General features: G+C 50.6%; 5 protein-coding genes across 5 annotated transcripts; 3 read left to right on the top strand and 2 right to left on the bottom strand.

Annotated features, from left to right (window-relative positions):
• Positions 1-1,079: 1,079 nt before the first annotated feature.
• Positions 1,080-1,313, top strand: COCSUDRAFT_9827 (hypothetical protein; the record flags this gene model as incomplete). The annotated part of the gene is made up of 1 exon (XM_005649250.1): positions 1,080-1,313. A coding segment is annotated over one exon (234 nt), but the record flags the coding sequence as incomplete, so codon positions are not given.
• A 2,799-nt stretch (positions 1,314-4,112) lies between these two features.
• Positions 4,113-5,733, bottom strand: COCSUDRAFT_28354 (hypothetical protein; the record flags this gene model as incomplete). The annotated part of the gene is made up of 3 exons (XM_005649249.1): positions 5,516-5,733; positions 5,270-5,364; positions 4,113-5,018 (listed from the first exon to the last, which is right to left on the bottom strand). A coding segment is annotated over exon 3 (900 nt), but the record flags the coding sequence as incomplete, so codon positions are not given.
• Positions 5,734-7,225: 1,492 nt separating this feature from the next.
• On the top strand, positions 7,226-7,589 carry COCSUDRAFT_62178 (hypothetical protein; the record flags this gene model as incomplete). Its single annotated transcript, XM_005649248.1, has 2 exons — positions 7,226-7,283; positions 7,405-7,589. The coding sequence occupies 2 exons, from the start codon at positions 7,226-7,228 to the stop codon at positions 7,587-7,589; spliced, it is 243 nt and encodes an 80-aa protein (XP_005649305.1).
• Positions 7,590-8,668: 1,079 nt separating this feature from the next.
• Positions 8,669-15,090, bottom strand: COCSUDRAFT_46933 (nagb/rpia/CoA transferase-like protein; the record flags this gene model as incomplete). The annotated part of the gene is made up of 14 exons (XM_005649247.1): positions 14,936-15,090; positions 14,749-14,788; positions 14,466-14,602; positions 14,235-14,334; positions 11,969-12,057; positions 11,524-11,656; positions 11,220-11,370; positions 11,061-11,119; positions 10,004-10,174; positions 9,769-9,895; positions 9,544-9,680; positions 9,295-9,378; positions 8,923-9,021; positions 8,669-8,815 (listed from the first exon to the last, which is right to left on the bottom strand). Exons 1-14 carry the CDS (start codon positions 14,992-14,994, stop codon positions 8,669-8,671), a joined length of 1,533 nt encoding a protein of 510 aa, XP_005649304.1. The 5' UTR covers positions 14,995-15,090.
• A 1,371-nt stretch (positions 15,091-16,461) lies between these two features.
• COCSUDRAFT_41066 (hypothetical protein) lies at positions 16,462-18,880 on the top strand (the record flags this gene model as incomplete). Its single annotated transcript, XM_005649246.1, has 7 exons — positions 16,462-16,500; positions 16,703-16,750; positions 16,816-16,893; positions 17,334-17,486; positions 17,906-18,057; positions 18,347-18,521; positions 18,806-18,880. The coding sequence occupies 7 exons, from the start codon at positions 16,462-16,464 to the stop codon at positions 18,878-18,880; spliced, it is 720 nt and encodes a 239-aa protein (XP_005649303.1).
• Between the last annotated feature and the right edge of the window lie 1,026 nt (positions 18,881-19,906).

The raw sequence follows: 19,906 nt of genomic DNA, 5'->3' as shown, positions 1-19,906 counted from the left end.
ACCTCTCCAAGAGTCATCAAAAAATCACATTATGACAGACATATCTTCTTAGAACCAATACAAATCTTTTGAAGACTGAAGGTCTTTATTGTCATTAATGGTGGGCAGTGGGTCATGGCCTTCCTCTAACTAAGGAAGCTTCACAACCTGGCAGGCAATCTTTCTAAGTAGCAATTCTTGTCAAGGTTCATACTGTTCATTTTTTGGCTGCTGGCAGTCAACATGCTATTAACTATTAACAACGTGGACACCTGTACATATATACAAATTTTAAGTATTAATACTAATATTAATTTGTAGTATTAGCCGTATAATTTTATCATAATATTATGATATGCTGCCAAAAATAAAATTCAACGAATTTAATTTGGTGGACCTTCATCAAAGTTTTAAAAACATGACAGGGACACCTCCATTCACGACAGGCATTGATCACATTTTGACACTTATATGAGATAGAGAGAGGCACTGCTCAGAGCTACATGAATTGCAAGAGTTGCAGGAAGTTTCAATAGGCTGCCTTTCGCTTGAACAACTGATAATTTTTAACAGCAATGCATATTTACATTAACAACATAAGAAGCTGGCACTCTGTGTTAATTATTTGCTTTAAGTGTGTGGAGAGAACAAGCTGCTAAGAGATCTTGAGATTTTTGAGCCAATTGGCAGATGATTCCACAGCGCACTCCCTTCCCAAAAAGGATCTGATGAATTGTAGAACAATCAGATTACTGTACTCTATAGAAGATTACTGTACTCTATATAGAAGCTACTGACTTTCAAAGTTTGAAACAGCATCGAGAACATCAAAATTGGCAGACAAGGCGAGATGCTCATTGCCAAATTTTCAAATGTGCCAATATTTATGTGTCCTCATCATCGCCGCCGCTGCTGTCTGAGGAGGCATCGGACCGCGCATCCTGCCAGTCCGAGTCGGAGCTGGTGCCGCTGTCCAGGTTTGTGAGGTCGGCGTGCAGCGCTTCCACAGCATTGCCTGCCATGCCGCCCAAGTGCTGATACTGTTCAAGCTTGGAGAGGAGCACCACCTGCTGCCCGAGCTGGAAAGCTTCAAGGGCTGCATGCACACCCGCCTCCCCCAGCTCCGCCGCATGGGGAACTTGTCGGGCGCTGGGCAGGCGGCGCTCTCCCCTCCCAGCGGCTTGCTGCACTTGCTGGGCGTAGTGCTCATAAAACACTACCATATCCCTGGCCTCACGCCGCACGATGGTCATCTCTTCGGAGCACCGCTTCAAGCGCTCCTGCTGCTCCGCCAGCGCGGCCAGTTTCCTAGCCAGCAACCCTGCCTGAGCAGATTGTCGCTGCCACGGCAATGTGTCTGCCGCGAGCAAGCCAGGGGCGGTCAAGCGCTGGCAGTCATACTGCGCTCCCTGATAGTCCCCAGGGGCGGCATGCCAGCGCCGCAGCTGAAGGATGTCATCGCTGACTTTGGACACGATGGCTTCCATCTGGCGCCGCAACCGCTTCAGGCTAGTGCGCTCACGATATGCCGCTGTCTCCAGCTGTCTCTGTAGGGCGTAGTAATCCACGAACCTGGCTGCAATGGAAGCATGTAGCTGCTGAATCATGAACCTCTTCCGCTGACCCCCTATCTCCTGGTACAACCGGTCTGCCTCCACCCACCGCAGCTGTACCCGGTGCCTGCGCTCCCACGCTGCCAGCTTGCCCTCAAGGACTCGGCGGTGCTCATGCCGCATTTGCTCGGAGAGCGATTGCTGCCCCTCAGCTGCGAGAGTCACACTGCCACCCAGCGCGTACAACTCCTCCAAGCAGCCTTGGTAGTGGTGCTCCCATGTAAGACGGGCCTGCGAGTAAGAATCCTGACATCAGTGATTCATGCATCTTTATGTATCTTCCAAAGGTGTGCATCCCATTTGCTCTTTACAAAAACTCCACCAGTATGCACATCCTGTCATGTCTTGTCCTGTCATGTCATAAGTCACATGTCAAATGTCCTATCATGTCATATGAACAAGCACCAGTACAGCCAACTGAAGGTGCAGAGTGGAGCAGCACCGGGATGGTGGGCGCGCTTGTTGATGCCCCCTCAGACGATGTCTGCCGCTGCTCCCGGGCAGACCCCTGCGTGCAAAACAAACAATCTGCTTGCATACTTTCTTCTGAGGCAGCTCTTTACTCTGAGTCCTCTGAGCACCTCCTTCTCACTAGCATACCCATTGATACTTATTCCATGCTAGAGAAGAGCCTTCAAAAAGGACCAACACACCTCTGCTTCGTCACTTGCGCCTGCACCAGCGCCGCCTTGGAGAGGATCCTGGCCTGCCGGTGATGGGACGCCTCCTGAGCCACCGCCACCCTGCACCTGATTCATCAGCCAATAAGCGAGCATGCAAAGCATTGCAGACTGCAGGATATATCAAGATGGCATCTCCCCAGAGAATCAGTAGAGACAGGTGCAGCAACTAGGAGGGGTGCATTTTACCTGCAACTCGGGGGCTTTGATTTGGGCAATCTCCTGCTTGAGGGCCCCCGTGGACTGCCGCAGTTGTGCCAGCAGTCGAGCAGCCCTCCTATGCCACTCAAGCAGCTGCTTGGGCAACCTGCGCTCCTTTTTTCGCTGCCAAGCCATCGCCTGCACATGGACCAACATTGTCACTTCTCGCACCTACAGGGTTACAAACTGCAACATCGAGCAAGGCTACAAGAGCTTGCATCATATGAAAGGAGAACTCACCAGGTCCGTCATGTAGTCCTCCCGCGTGGCAGTCGCCATGCGCTTCAAGATGTGTGCAAATTTCCTGTAATGTGCCCAAGCCTGTTCAATGTTGTCACCAAAGGAGTTTCCTGCCGCTAGCATGCGGCGGGCGCCATACTTTTCTTGGCATGCCGGAATGTGAGCCTTCACATGCCACGGCCCCACTGCCAGGCCAGGCATACCCTCCACGTTTCCTTGAACCATCCTGCCAGCACAACACATCACCATTCAAAGGGGACGCTGCTGTGCACTCCGACGAATCCACACACTCATAGCATGACTAGTACTAGACACTAGGAGTGAAATTGTTCCATGCAATAATTGTACAGGGCACATCTTGACGTAAACGCCAGGCATGATGGACGAAAGATTATACCTTCGCCAATATGGGTCAAACTGGCAAGCAATGTCAATGAAGAAGTACTTCAGATCCTTGCCCTCCTCAGGCTTGAACTCCTTCAGCAGACGCTGCAGGAGCAACTCGTAGTAAACAAAGCACTCCGGTGTGAACAGGTTTGCCGCCACGAGAACATACCCGTGGCGGCAAACTGCTGCTGCCACGCCCTACGCACAAGCACATGCGGGAGTGTCAGACCGGCTCCAAAGCACCAGCACATCTTCTTGTTACACGCTTTCCTGCCAAGCAAGGTACATCCTGCAGAGCTGCAATTTAAGGCTGCCATAACCCTACCCCTTGTTGAACTCGCCAGATCCAAGCAAGACCCAATCAACCGTGGGCATGGTATTCAGTATTTTTACCACCTGAAGCAAGGCACGCTAGGGTGCTGCCAAGTATTACCCTTGCCAGCCGGGGCCAGGAAAAAAAGAGAAAAAAATCATGGATATATGAGATGCATGCCAACATCAGTAAGCGCAACAAGATCCCAGAAAAATGCGAGGAGACTCACTTGCACATATAGGCGCAGCTGCGTGTCTGAGGCGGTTGGCGTGGCAGCAACGAACTGAGAGCAGACCGGCCGCTCCAGCGCCGCCGGGTCCAAGGCCTTCCGTTGAGCGAGCAAGGCCTTCACCTCTTCATCAGCAATGAAGGGGCTATAGGGCAGCTTCGGCTGCAGGAAATCAGAGGCTTTGCCCGCCGCCCTGAGCTGCGTGAGTCCCAGGCAGGCGTCAGCAATGGCTGCCACGCAAGTGCGAAAGCAGCAAGGACACTGCACAGTGGGGCCCCCGGAGGCACGACTGTCCAGAGATTCCTGGGTCGCCGGGCCCACCTCAGCTGCATCTCTGCCAGTTTGAGCCGCGAGGCTGCCTGCTTCCATTTCTGGTGGCGATGACGACGCTGCTGCTTCCCTCTGAGTGTTCTCCTGGGGCGGCGGCGGCTGGCCGAGCTGCAAGTCTGAGTCACCGCTGAGCCCTGCCTCCGAACAGATGGGCTGCACGCCAAGCCTGTTGAGGTCATGTGTGGCGATGTCCATTCTGCGCCACTGTCTGACCGCCACTGGGAGGTTCCTCCAGATATTTTTGGGCAGGCCACTCAGTTGCCCGTACGGCACACAGCCGTTCCTGACGTGCACCTCCTCCAGGGCGCTAGTCCAGGCGACCATTGAGGTTGGGCTGGCGAGGCTGAGCTCATGCGTCTGCAACATGAGCGCTCCAGAGTAGTAAACCAGCGGCCTCTGTGGCGTTGCAGGAAAGCATCCCATGCTCACAGGATCGACTGTGAAGGCGGCACTGCACCCGCCACACCTGAATGCTGGGGGGCTGACCTCTGTCCTGCCGCTGATCGAGACATACACAAGCCTGCTGATCGTCTCCACCTGCTCCCACACTGATCCCACCCTCCCAGCCTGACTGCATGGACTGCAAGCGGGCAGGGCTGCTCTGGCAGCTGTCAAAAACTCTGCCTGCAGCTGCTGCTTCAGTGCTGCTTGGCGTGCAGGCTGACCAGCTTGGAAACATGTGTTCCTGAATACATTGTCATCAAAGCACGCATCCCATGCTTGGTGCAGCCGTCTATTATCCTCTTGAGCTGCCTGTTTCCGCAGACGCCGGCGTGAGGGCGGAGGCTGATAATAGGCAGCAGCGGCTTCTCCATCTCCATCTGCAAAGCCATCCTGCTGTTCTTCCTGCTGAGCTGTGTTTCTTGCAGGGATCCGCCAGGATGGAAGGGCGCTGGCCGGCCTCCGGGGTCCCCTCGGTGCAGATGTTGCCACAGTGCTGCCTAGGTTCCTCCCAAATCTGCGGCCTGGCTGCAGCAGAGCAGGAGTGTCGGCTGATGGTATCACCTTGACACTGACCCTCCACCTCTTGTTCCTGACCATTCGTCCTGCATGAAGTCATCACACAACGGTTTCTGCAAGTGATCCACCAGGACATTAAAGGAATGAGAAGTACATCAGCAGCATGCCTTCTAGTACAAGTGATACAACTATCCTTACAAGCACCTGGGCTACTTGCTACTCTTTGGGGTGCACAGTCCTCTCCAGATGCTCCTCATCAGATTGGCATTCCAAGCAAAGCCAGGTCAGGGCAGACACCCACGGCTACTCACAGCAGCAGAGGGATCGTAACGCTCACCAGAACAATTGAACTTGATGTTGGTTTAGATTGTAGACGACTTCAGTGTCTGTCCGGTGCATCAGTGCTCAATTCAGGTGAACGCTCTGTGTTGCCTGCACGCATTTCATTTCAAGGAATTGGCTTGGCAGGGCATGCAGTCACTACGAAAGAAGTAGACATGCACGTCGATGGTCGTGACATTCGATTAGCTGAGTCCAAACAAGTCAAGGATGGGGATGCCAAAAAACCGGCAAAAGTGCGAACCTCACATGGCCAGCGACAGAAGACTTCAAGAATTCGTTTAAATTACTCCCATAAACATTTGCGGCCGTCCCACCCCCCTTTCAAATCCTACTTTGCAACGGTAACCTGGCAAATGGCATTGCTGTCTTCGCAGAAACGAGTAGCGCACGATCCTATAGATACAGGCTTGACCGAAATAATTAGCTTGACGGAGGTACTATGCAATGCTGAGATTGTTGTAGGTAAATCTGAAGGATGTGCAGCATTGCTTTTGTTATTGCACGCCCCGAAGGGGCGTGCTCAGAAAGAGAGCCAAATCCACTAATGTAGTGGAGTGCATGTCCACTAAAGTAGTGGATTTTGCCCGACAGAGTAGGATGCTACACATGCCATAACAGTTACTAAACCTGTACGGGCGCCCCTCGGTCGAAAGCTAGCCAAATGAACACAGCGACTTGTCGCTCCTTATCTGTAATTTCGCCCATGACGAGGTTGCATTTGTAGGATGAAATTGTACGGTTGCAGACACAGACCGTGGCACTTCGTGCTGTCACTTTCTAGATGACATTCCGAGTACTGTGACATATAGCACCTGTGCATTGAGTACGATGACGGATCTATTCTGGACTTCTGAAACCATCGTATCATCTGATGGGACCGAAAGTGTCGTGAGCAAGGTCCCCAGAAAGAATAGCTTCGTGGAAGATACGATTGCCGTGCTGACCCTCCTTTCTTGGTTTGGGTGCGTCTGCTCTTAATGCCCAATGAATGCTTCTATTCATTATTCGTAATTTGCAAGCTGAATTTTCGACATTGATCCAGCGAACATCCGAGAATAGACATCTTGTCAGACTTATAAGCACAAGGAAGGTCAGCTGAAGGTCATCAGTATTTGCTTGATTGTGCAGGTGGGTGTGGCTGGGTCCCTGGCTGCTTCTATGGGTCCTCATTTCGGCCATATTTTGGGCTTCAAAAGTTGCGATCACGCTTTTGGTGGTCGTCATCACCCTCACCTTCTTGCCTGCTGGCAACGTGCGCCCCACCTTCACATGTATTTGGTACATGATGTACTGATCACTACCATCTTACTATATCCAGAAAAGGGTTGTCCAGAGCCATTGCTGCTGTTGGAAGTACTCAGCCAATGTGAAAGGATGTGTTGTGGCTGCAGATTTGGTGGGGATACAGAAGCTTGCCCTTATGGGACATTTGGAGGCGATACTTCAGGTGTGCAATTGTTGCAGCCTGTTCCTACAGTTCTGTGTATTCCAAGTAATTCCCTGAGCCAAATGTCTTGCACTTGCAGCATGCGCCTGGTGACGCCTCCCAAAGACAAGTTTTTGGAGCCACATGGGCACTATTTGCTTGCAGGTGAGTTGTCTCTTCTGTTGCAGACTTGATTTGTCATGTATTTATTAGATTGGCTTGCACGCGCTTGGTAGATAGGTTGTGGCCCTATCACATGGGCTGCCTCGAACCCTCTGCAGCCTAACTCCAATGGTGTGTTGCAGAGTTTCCACATACTGTGTATCCCATGGGCTCCTGGCTAGGGCTGCCTCTGTGCGGTCAGAAAGGAACTGGTGGGAGGCTATTCTCATATGCTCCCCAACAACCAAAGCCAGGCGCTAGCTTGCAAAGTTGTACTATGGAATCCTTGCTTAGAACATGAGAGGTCTGTGCCCTCTCTTTGCAGGACTGCCCCAGAATTTGAGAGGGGGCATTGCTAGCATCATGTTCCAGCTGCCTCTTGTAAAGCACAACTATGCGTGGGCAGGCTGCATGCCAGCAGGTAAAGTGCATGGGAAGGTTGCGTTTCTATTCAGTGGGATCTGGCATCCTTGCTTTTCTTGCAAGAGCAGCTTCTGCGCCGTGCATTGCTTATTCTGACATGGTTTGTGTGCTCTGGCCAGAGTACAAGCAGATGCTGGCGCACTTGAGGCAGCCGGGGGCCTCCCTGAGTGTGATACCGGAGGGCATCGCGGGTATATTTCTGGCGCAGGACATGCAGGATGAGGTCATCTTCCTGTCCAAGCGGAAGGGCTTTGTGAGGCTTGCCATACAAGCTGGCGCGGGTGGGCACATCTCGCTGGCCTGACTTGATCTATTCTGGGGGCAATGTATTTAGATTGGAGGTCAGTCTGAAAGTCTTCAGGACGACTTTTGAAGGATAGCCTGAAAAATGCGCGCCATGAAGGGTCAAGAGGAATTTCTGTGCATGTTGCAGATCTGGTGCCTGTGTACCATATGGGGCAGAGCCAGCTGCTGACGTTCTGGGGCGCGGAAAAATTGTCTCGGCGATATCGCGCATCAATGGGCATCTTTTGGGGAGCTTGGGGTCTCCCCCTACCCAGGAAGCATCCAATAATTTCGCTTGTCGGTGCTCCCATCAAAGGTCAGTCGCTCTCCTGGGATCCTTCACATTTTTGTGCATGCGAAGGCATCGTTTGAATCCAAAGGAAGTGGCAGAAATTGAATAAGGCACTTCTATAAGTCTGGCTGATGTTATGCGCCTCAAAGCGGTGCACTGAACGAGGATTCTGTGTGCTGCAGTAAAGCAAGAAGATCACCCCAGCCAGGAGCAGATTGAGAAAGTGCATGCAGACTTTGTAAGCAGCATAAAGCAGCTATTTGATCGCCACAAGCATCTCCTGGGAGCTGCATGGGCTCGGAGGGAGCTGCGCATCGTGTGAGGGAAGTAGCCTGTGCGCGGAGTTAGATGTATAATGCAGATGAGATTTATTTTGCAGCCACCACATCAATCATAGATAGTGTCACGCTCAGTAGCAGATCAGTTCAAAGGTCCAGCATCCGCTTGCAACCAACAGTGCTCCCCAGAAATCTGTTCAGGTCTCATGTTCACAGGAGTGCTGTACATTTATCAAAATCTCTGCCTAATATTTACCCTGAATTTGGGCCCGGATCATAGGACATTGCTTACCACTGAGTGAACCTGATACATACAGTCAATGTGGGTGATGGAAAGCCCAGTTGGGAAAGCCTTGCCCTTTGAATGTCGTATAACCTCGAACAAGCTCGAAGAGGTAACTTCAATTGCTGAACTCAACAGTTGCACCTCTTGAATTTTCGTCCAGAGTCTGCAATGATGCAATTAATTAAGACTCAGCGCTGGGCCAGACACTGACGTCGGACGAGGTATACCGAACCTCGCATTACCTAGCATGCCTGATTGCCAGCATGTGCATGGCACGCTTTGGCAGCCTTCCTGAAGAGGTGCGAGGGCTTGAAGGGATCGTAGCGCACAAAGGCCTCCATAGCTTCATACTCTGGGAGCCCCAGCTTGTTGTACAGGCCTGCAGTTGCCTGCACACGCAAAAAAACTTCAGTCCCCATCCTTTCCATTGGGGTAGTCATTAAGTAAAGCTCTGTACGTCGCAGTTGGTCTTAGCAAAGGTAGTGGCTGCAGTCACCTTGTTGCGATCCTTGGCCCGCTGCCAGAACTCCCTGTCATCTGCACCTGGGAACAGTGCGCGGTCCTTCTGCGACTCGTGCCTGAAGATGGCCTCCACCTGCACCCAGCAATTCAGCTTGACTGTTTGGCGCTGCAAGTAGACTTGCATAGGCACTGGTGACAACAGTGCCCTGCCAGAATTTAGGCATGGGAACGAACCTTCCTGTCGAGCTCACTGCTGTTCAAGGGTATGCACATATCTGCCTCCCAGGGTCCCCACTCCTAGCCACAGGCACAGAGACAAGTTGAGGGAGCTGCTGGAATGCATCAGATGCACCAGGGCATCTCAGGAATCCTGTCATGCTGCTGCATGGGAAGCAGGATGTCTGACCTGCCATGCGCCGCGGTAGAGGAAGACCTCTGTCCCCTGGAACCAAGCCTGCGCCTTCACCTCATCCACGGCCTGGAGAACTGCCTGCAAGTTGTCCAGTATGCGTCAGGACCCGTGGTTCATGGAGTCTCCTTAGTAGGAAGAGAATTGAACATTGCCTGGCAGCATATAAAATTCATGGAGGCTCTTATAAGAAGTGACAGAAATCAAGGAAATTATAGAATATATTAAAAAATTTGGTGATATTACCTTCAGGCAAGTGCGGTGCGTCCCATGGGGATCCGACAGGTCGCCAGCAGCATATATCTGCTGGGGATGCACCCTCTGAAACAGCTCCACGATCAGGCGGATGTCTTCATCGCAAAGCTCCTTCTTTGCTACCGTGCCTGCTTAATTCATCACACACGCTCAGCGGGAAATAAAGCAAAGGATACTTTGGCAGGAGACAAGTGAGCTTGGGGTTGGGCAGCGCACCAGTCTCATAGAAGGGCATGTCCAGGAAGTGAGCACGCTCTCCAGGGACACCGCAGACGCCAGCCGCACTGGTGGCCTCTGTGTACCTTATCAGAGTCTTGACCTGCTGCAGCCGTGGGGTATCTACCTGTGACATGCAGACCTGGTCTTCAGTCCCCAAAGTAAGGGTGCACGGGCAAGAGTCCAAAATACAGAGGGCATAACCATCCTCAATGAGAAGCAGGGAACAGCTGACCTCTCCTGACTTCTTCTTGGCGACAAAGGACTTGATCTCTGCATGCGTTTTGCGGGCCTGAGCAGCGCCTGGTCCAGTGGTGCTGGCCAAGCGCTCAACAAAGTCCAGGTGGCGCAGCGCATCATGGTCATGCACAGCTATGCAGCCTGATGTCTGATATGCCACATGCACCTGCATGCGCATGACAGCGCTGAGACAAGGCAACGCATGCAGGATGGCTGAAGGAGGTTGCCAACGGCTAGCGCACAGCTTGTAGATCTTCTGCCAATTGTAGTAAAGCAGGCACGATATTATGCTGATCACACCTCGTGGCCATGCTGGCACAGCCTGGCGAGTGTTCCTCCCAAGGAGATCACTGCAAACCGGCAATCAGAAGCTGTGAGTTGCCAAAAACAACAATATTGTCGTAGATTATAAATCAGATGCAGAAGGGCTAGGAAAATTGAAGCCAGGGATCCTTGCCATCGTCGTCTGGATGGGGTGACATGACAATGACTCGCTTGCTGGGTCCAGCTGCCTTTGCGCTTCCATTTGGAAGATATGATGAGGCGCTGCATGCTACATCTTCCTGCGTGGAGTGCATCCAAACCACTCAGCAAAGCATTGCCTGATACTGATATCTCAATTAATCTGCTTTCAGACATTGGAAGCGTCTCATCTGCAGATGAATGGAGGAGCAAATAGCCAAGTTATTGTTTCTGATCCAGCACAGTAACAACCTTGAAGGTGGCATACACACACTACAACTTTGTCTCACCTGCTCTGTTTCATGGCCTCCAGGAAAACCTGTGATTGTGCTCTGCAGTTGGATGAAGACACGTTGATTGATGGCATCAGCAGGACCGAGTTGCTCACAGAGCTCCTGCAGGATGCACATGTTGCTTTGGCCAACAGCATGATCTCAACTGTATTAATACGAGCCTCCACACAAAAGTGTGCGCCACCAACGGCAAGGAAAGCTGCTTGCCTGCAAAGAATTCTCACAGTAATCCCTGTCTGTCAACCTTAGGATGGACTTGGACAGCTGCTGGGCTAGCCAGATCACAGCACGCTTCACCAGCAGCTCGTTCCAGCAGACAGAGCCTAGCACCCAGGGCTTCTGTGTCTGAGTGAGCCCTGCAATCATTGAGAAGCTTTCATTTGGTATCAGGGCGGCATGAAGTCCAAAGTCAGGGAGCTGCTGGGATTAATTGTATTATCAGGAGGCATAAATCACCAGATGATGATGCAATGTCCAGGAAGACAGTGGCGTTTGGGTGCTCCTGCAGGAAAGATGCCGGGACTTTGCTGGTGACAGGCCCCTCAACAGCCCGAGCAGCAATGTCAGCCTTGTTCTCGCCAAATGCCATGAGCAGTATGCGCCGCGCCTGCACACCATGCATTTTTCCTCCACAATGCCCCACTGTTCACTAAGTTCTCTTTCTGTCTGTTATGTGTACTGTGCACATCTGGTATGTTGAGGTTGGAAAGTTAGGAAGCAGGGCTGGTCATGCATTCACAGCGTGGGGCAGAAGGCGTACATTGAGGATGGTCGAGATGCCCATGGTGAGGGCGCGACGAGGCACATGCTGCTCGCCAAAGAAATCGCTGGCAGCGTCCAGGCGCGTCACTCGGTCCAGGTAGACCATGTGAGTGCGACTGTCCCGGCTTGTCCTGCAGGCAGGTGTCATTTGCCTCATGTCAGATACGTTTCTCATCCCATCTCAACAGGTGCATGCATCCTCGAGCGATATCAGTGATTCTAGAGGCGAAAATTTTAGTGAACCATTTGGTGCGCACCCTTGCTCATTGAATCCAATGTGTCCCATCCTTCCGAGACCTAGCAACTGCAGATCAATACCTCCTGCTTCCTCAATTGCATCTTCGTACTCTTTGCAGTGCCTGCTTGACATATAGGGATAATAGTCAATGGTGTGGTCACTTGAAATCTGGCAGCTAGGACATTCAACTGGGTATTGAACACACCTCAGTACTTCAGACTCTGAGATGGAGCCATCCGGAATGTGAATATTCTCAGGATCCATATCTGTGATGTGGTCAAATAGATGCACAGCCTGCATTAACAATTGACCATTCAGCACTTAGCGGGACAGTAGGAAGGCTTTCCTTATGCATGGTCATGAAAACCGAGCCAGAAGTCATGCCATGAAATTGTGGTAGCTCTGTAGGTCGTCCGCATGAAGGCCATAGTACTCGTCCAGATTGAAGGTGACGACATTCTTGAAGGACAGATTGTCTTCCTTGTGCATTTTCACCAGTTCTCGGTAGACAAGCACTGGTGTAGAGCCTGTGAAGCCAACCCATTTGGACCCTCAGATTGAAAGATTGAAGAGAACGTTGATATGCTAGATCGAGAGGAGTCAAGGTGCATCGACTACACTTCTCATGAGCAGTTTCAGTCGTAGACTCACCTGTAGCTAGACCTAGGACACACTGCTTTCCTGCATCGCACAATGTACAGATCATGTGTGCAATCGATGCAATCTATTCACGGCTGTGCAAAACAAGCAAATCACTAACTCACAAGAGATGAATGCACCCTGCACAACGTACCTGCAGCAGCATGGCTCCTGATGGTCCTAGCTATTTCTAATGCAACTTTGTGGCTGAGCTCCTCGGCGTCGTAGTGAATATCAACTGGAAATTTTTCCATATTGTCCCAGCTGATCTTCACGACAGAAGCGGTGCCAATCCTGACTTGCAATAGGCAGATCGGTTGCTGTATCGACTGGGGTGGGTGGCTGGCGCTCACAGATTAAGTTGATCGTACGAGAAAATTGTGTGAAAATCAATATAAAGGATATATTAGTGACCTCACTTGCTCGCTTGATCCTTTAATCACTTCCCAGTGAGCATTCCAGGATGTGAAACCTTGCTTTGCTGGACGTTCGAAGCTCTTGTACGAGCAGTTCTTGTCCGCAATTGCTTTCTGATCACAATAAATGTTCCTTGCTACAAATATTAGCAGCCAGTTGATACTAGCACTGCTGCACGAGCAACAGATTCCCAGATGCTAATATTGTCCAGAGTACATCCAAATCAGGCAGTCAATTTGCATTTCCATGCAACTCAGGCAAAACGCCTGCACCAGGCTCATGCACGGTCTGTCAACTCTGCGTATGACGATTGATGATGGGGAACTATGTTACAGGCCACTCGGTGAAATGGCATGGTTTTTGCCATTTCACAAAAACCATGCGCACAGCAGTGCACGTGGCACACGACTCCCTCTTGCAGTAGCACCGCTCATACTGTGGCATTTGCCATGGAATTATTATGTCATGATTAGATAGTGACTCATATTGGATTATTAAGTGCAACAATTGGGCTAAAAAATCCAAAGCCTCCCACAATGTCCGTGCTGTGACAGCGATGACTCTTCACCGAGAGGCAAAGTGTAAAGAGACCCTGTCATCTCCGACAAGTTTCTATGTGGCAATTGCTGCCAGTGTTGGGCACCTGAAAATCTGAGCTCCTCCAGACCCCATGGCACATGTGCACTCAACAAAGTAAATTAAAGGGGCCTGGCATTGAATGCCAGCAGCACAGAAGAAGAGAGAAGATAGATCATGAGATCATCTCCAATCTGGCATGCGGGGCATTGGCCATTGCCTCAAGCATCTCCGACCACAAACCACAATAATACGCTCGTCCAGCACTCTGCATTTCAAAAATATGCCTGTATGTCAATCGGTTGCAGATGCCTGCCCAATGAGAAAAGACCAGTAGGGGCCAATCTTCTGCTCTATTGTCCCACTGCCAGACCTCAACTGCTGCTGAGCATCCTCATGCTGTATCAGCTTTCCCCTGAACTGTGATTCCCACACAGCTGAAATGGCTGTTGGGAAGGCTACAGCGATCAGTAGCAGCAGCAAGCTCTCCTTCAATACTTTTGATGCTGGCGCTCCCTCAATCCACCGCCCTGCACAATACACAGTTTGAGACACAGTACTTGGAAGTGCCAAATCTGAATGCAGCAGCAATTGTGCAGTCACAAAGGGAAATCCACCAAGCTCCATGATGATGCTGCTCCACCAGGATAACAAGTGCAGCTGCAGCGCAGTGCTATAACGGACAGAGTAGAAAAGAATGAAGCCCGCTTGGACCATTGCAGCTGGCACCGGAGCACCCTGTGGAGAGATCAGAAAAATGTCGATCAAGGGGCTGGTTGTGTTCTGGAACACCCAATGTATCGTCATCAATGAAAACATTGAAAAGCATTCGTGCGGACCTGGCCTATTTCGTCGCGTTTGAGGAGCAGTATGCAGACCATGCCAGCCACAGCATTGGCAATGACGCAAGAGATCTTCATTGTCTCGTGTCTCAAGAGCCTGCATGCACGTTCTGGTGGGGTTCACCTTATCGACATTCCACGTGGACACTACGGTAAGGACAAGCATGAATATTCGGTGGAACACCTGTATGCTGTATGTAGAGAAGGACACTGGCAAGGGCTGATCACCTCGTTTCCTTCTTCAAGGCTGATGCGCACAAACAGTGGTAAATGGCCATGTTGAGCCAGATCAATATTATAACGGCTCTTCTCGGAGTAATAGAATAGAAAAGCAGTTTGGGGATACACGAAATCCAAGCAATTGCCTGCAGCACCAATGCGGTTGATGTGCAAGCATTATGATGCTCAGCAGTTCAAACGAATTTATACAACCAATTGGTTCACAGTCCCCTGCGATCATCAAGAGCATGGGAGTGTCCACGATTGGAGGATCCTATAGAGTTGGACGCACCATGATATTGTTGACCCATACTGACAGTCCTGCGCTTCTCCTGCAAGTAATAAAGACTTTCAAGGCCATGACATCAGGGATGGACACGAAATGAAAACAGCACACTGCTGACTCGGACCAAGATGCAGTCCATAGCTCCTGCCGAAAACTCCACTGAAGCTACACAGCATGGTACATTAAACATCACCTTGCTAACGAAGCTTCATAAATTGCTTCCAAGCTTTTATCGGCGAAGAAGCAACCCATTGTAAGACTGCCATGGAGTCTTATTACGACAGGCCAGTGTCGGGGACATCCATGTCTCACTTTGACAACGTCAAACCCTTCTTAATTGCTCTCCAGCATTGCAAATCTGCTTGAGGGTGCGATCTGCCCTGCGGACGTGAATGTGGGCTGGTTTCCTTCGATCTGAACCCCTCTATCCTATTTAGGCAAGCTTGAGGGAAGAAGGTGAGCTCGTCCATGCACCCTCCATATTGCTGATATTATCAGTGCTTGTGTCGGCGTCAATATGCAACATTACAATTGTGCGCCTTTGGCACCCATGGTTTGATGAACAAGCTCCTTACAAGCAGCTTTCAGTACTTGAGCCATCAAGCAGTGACATGTTCGGAGCACAACTTCAACTAATTTACACCAAGCCTCAGTTCCCGGCTGAGTCTGTTCAGCTGAAAGGAATGGCCGAGGGGCGGCACTTCAAGGGTCCTTTTAACCAGGTGTAGATTGCAATGAAATATCACTTAGTGCTAATCGATCTCACTCAGCACTTACATGCTCGTTCGTTCCCAAAGGGAGCTCATCTGTCATCATCAGTCATGTCCTGGTCACCTACACACTGACTTCCAAGGACGCGCGCCCCAGCATAGATTCTAAATTCCGCGCTCGAAAAGCTTTCTCTCCTGAATTAAAGGCCGGATCAGTTGCATCTTCACAACTATAACTGAGATCAGGCTTAGGGAAACAAGGATCAGCCGAGGTTGGCAGGAGGAGAGAAACCCCCAAGAAAACGGACAGCAAAATATGCAGGATCTAGATCGAGACGTAAAGGTACAAAGATGTCGTCTTTTTGAGCCAATTTCTGCAATAAGAACCCATATGACGACCTGCCCTGTTCCTTCCCTGTTTTGATATTCTAAGGCCCACTGCAGGATGCCTTCAATAAATGCTTGCTGGGAAACTACCAGGAGAGAGTCATTGGAATGGCAAAGTATTGGGCAAGAGATGCTACATTCACACACGTGCGATCCCGCATTGGCTTTACAGCAATTGACTCCTGCTCAGTTGCTAATTTTGATCTGGGGATTGGATATCTGGAACGGAACAACCTGCTCGCAGCGACGTTTTCTGTGCTGAACAATCCTTCTGATAATTGAAGGACATAATATTGACCAATTCTGATACATTTTCTTTCGTTCGCAGGTATCTTTCAAAGCATTCAATCGCGACGATATCTGGGGTGTGTCCTCATCTTTCGGATACATGCTGTGGTTGCTGACTTCCTTGAATGCGGAATACCTTGTTGATGTGACACAAACGTTGAGCGCTGTAGGAATTTACCAGCTGTGGAGCCTCAACAACAGGGGGCTTGGCATTGACTACCTTGAAACCATTGCAGACCAGAAGGGGAACTCAGTGCTGCTGGATGTCCTAGGTGCGCTCTAAGTGTAAAGCATTAGTGAATCGAACTTGAAGACTTTGCTGGTCAGGTGCACAATGGCGCTTCCTTTGCAAGTCATTGCAGACATTTCACAGGTTTCCGGCCATGACGGGCGGAGGAAGCTGATAATATCTCCTGTGTTCTATAATGCAGAGCACTGTAATATCTGGTGGTGCTTTCCTTTCTCCAACCAAGACGTAAGGGAGCTATTCACTCACAGCAAAAAATGTCCAGTGGCACTGTTGCTTGCATGCATGCATACACACGTTATTGATTGTAGCGTGTTTGGCCGTGCAGGTGAAAATCCACACAGTACTTGATCTGCGGGACACGCCGAATGGCAAGGTGTGCGCTTTTGAATCTCCAAATTGCCTCTGGCTAGTGACATCGCCATGCACATGTGGCTCCAGGGTTCAAGCTGCTCTTTCCAGGTGATCATCAACCAGTACGACCACACTCTTGTTGTGGAGTCCATCCTATACCACCAGGTCCCCAGGCTTGGCAACTTCCTGTACAAGCATGTCCTTCCTGCAGGAGGCGCGCCCTGACCTGGCTCGTCAATCTTTTGCCTGCAGCATTGCAAGCTCTGCAATAGCCTATGATCACCAGGGTGCACTTTTAAGCACTATTCGCATTTGTCATTGACCGGTCAACAACAGTTGCCCTTGCGACCGTGGCTGTGTATCTGCAGGTAGCTTTGTGGCATTTATCGGCAACTGGCTGTATGAGCATGTCAATCACAAGGTGCTGCTCCTACTCTTCTGCAAGCCCACTTGCATGTGCCTTTCTGAGGCTGCCAAGACCACCCTTTCACACAGTTGGCATCTTTTCAAGGCCAGAGAATTACATCTTTTTGAAAGGGGAGATACAGCGTATGAAAGCCTTTATATGGGCAAGAGGAGTAATCTTATGGGAAATGACCTTGCAGACAGAGGTTCCCAAGCTGAGGCGGCCGCTGTTGGTAGACCCAGAACACAGCATCCCTCGCACGGCTGAGGTCCTGTTCAGCCGCGATGCCAGCGGCCGCCGCGCACTCGTCTTCGGCGCCTTTGCAGAGGACGCGCTCTACTACAACACCTTCGTGAGGCCCCATCAACTATTCCCTTTTGACCACTCTGCTGTACTCTACTGCAGGACCGCCTTTATCATACAAGGGGACTCTGTCTCGAGCGTCGAGTAAAGTATGAAAGGCGGCAGTTTTGTCCTGATTGCCTGCATTCATGCGCATGGACCCATGAATGATGAGCACTCTCAATGTTTCTGCGCGCACTCTCAGCTTCTCATGTGTGCGCAGTTCACTGTACTTGGCCCGCACCAGATCTTTGGCATGCTCAATTTCTGGGCAACCTTCAACAGGCGAGCACTTCCTGAACTACTTGAATCCCCAATCTCCTCCTCACAGCAATTTCCGCTCCTTTTCCTGCTAGATTGCCAGCAGGACCTGTGTTGTAAGGTAGCAGTGAAGGTCGGCTAAGGCTTGCGGGATGTGTGTGCAGGAAGGTGGAGATCCACATACAGAGGGTGGTGCCTCAGGGGGACCGAATCCTGGTGGACACAGAGCAGTTCTTCACGCCCTTCTTCTGGCCCAGCTTCCTGCACCCGCTGGTCTGGTACAACCACATCCTCATCTCCACCAAGGACAACCCGGCCGGGTGAGCTGCCAATGCTTCTATCAACCTCTTATTGATGAACCCGAACCTGTGCCACGTATCTTGGCAGCTGGGATTGCTTTTGGAGCGCTCTTTGACCTGATGATTTGCTGCAAATACTCAAACTTTAATCACTAGCGATATCACTACACATTCTTGCTGCCAGACACAGTGATGCATTGGCCTTGAATGGGTTTGGTTTCCTGATGATCGCTCCTTGCCGCCCACATCTGTACGGCATTGCTTACAAGTGGCCTAACAGACGCATTGATTTCAGAGATCTGTGGTGCAGTGGCAAGTTGATCACCCGACTGGACAACCACATCATCGTCCTGGAGCCATTTCTCAGGTACAACCTTGGACCGCTCAGCTGGGCCTACGAGCGCATGCGCATCGTCAATGGGAAGGTGTTTGGCTACGCGGGGCGTTCCCTGCACCGCATCCTGGAGTGGTACCACAGCAACCAGGTACCACAGCAACCAGCAATCATTTTCATCTGTCTCCGGAGCACTCAATACAATTCATGGCTTCCTGGCGTGCCCAGCTACAACTTCCACACTCAGCGGCTAGATGCCATTTGCTTTCTTCGCCCAAGCACCCTGAGAATCATCAGTTGGATGTGTAGACCTGCATGCTGATGCAGAGACAGCATGCAGAGGCTGGTATTTGCTGGACTGGGACGGTCCAATAAGCCAAGCCTCTTCTCTGGCTCTGGATGCCTTAACGCTGATCCATAAAAGTGTTGCTGCAGGTGGCTGACAGAGTGGCTGCACATGTGCCCAATGTCAACGGCTTCCTCACCAGTCCCTCCAAGATGGCCAATTGATGCCGCACCTCAGAGCTGAGCAAAGTTCTGAGACCACTGCTTGTAGACTTGGCAAGCGTCACTTCGGCAGAAGCAGCATGAATGGCAATGCCAGGTATACCACATCAGGAAGCTTTTCCACAATCGGATCCCTCATGACAGCCAGGATTGCAGCAAAGCAGCTGAGGGGACAAAGAGTTTGAGAGAGAAACGCATGTCAAGGGTGAAACCAAGGTTGTTGAAAGTCTGTTGCATTGAACCGGAAATATGGTGGATTTGTTAAGAAGTCAGTCCGCTTTACAGTCCACTGGGCCTTGTGGTCACCAGTCAAGATGGGTTATTGTCTTCCGTAGAGGATTTACATGAACCTGATGTTGCAGTGACTGGGCAAATATTGTTGACATCAGAGGCTCTCAGGATTTCACTTGAAATTAACCAATTAGTGTCATTGTGAAAATCAAACTTTGATGAGTCTACATGTAGCAGGATGCCAGAGTGTTGGCTCTGGAACCCTAATACCATCTTCATGTCGCCTGGCTTACAGCGACAGGGGCAGCTGGCGGTATGCAAAGACTTCTTGTGCTTGAGAATGCGCGCATATCTGTCGAATAGAAGTTGACTTTATGATAAGGCCTGGGCATATATTGTGTGCCTGGAGCGCTTCTTTTCTATGAAATGGTGGTGCAACTGTCGCAGTGCTGCAAATAGTGTTCACCTGATAAGACAACATTGCTAGAATAATAGAGATCCTTGTCAACACTCACACGATGTCTGTTCGCAGCAGTTTGCAAGACGGTTTTAACTTGCGGTTTCCAAGTCTGATCGGTACGTGCAAGGACTGCAGAACTGTAAATGATTCAACCACAAGGTTTGCATGTCCTGCATGCTCAATTCCATTGCTTGCTTCAACATATACTAACACATTCTTAAGTTTTCACAAAGGGGCCCTGCTGCGTGAATCTCATCTTCATCTTCATCATCGTGTTGCTGTTCTTCTGCCAGCTGTACCATGTTGACTGTTGCATCAGTCAGTTGCGCTGGCGCCTC

Source organism: Coccomyxa subellipsoidea (genome assembly GCF_000258705.1).
Source record: "Coccomyxa subellipsoidea C-169, whole genome shotgun sequence".
Lineage (NCBI taxonomy): Eukaryota > Viridiplantae > Chlorophyta > Trebouxiophyceae > Coccomyxaceae > Coccomyxa > Coccomyxa subellipsoidea.
The sequence above is the reverse complement of the archived record's forward strand: the minus strand, read 5'-3'. Positions and strand labels throughout refer to the sequence as shown.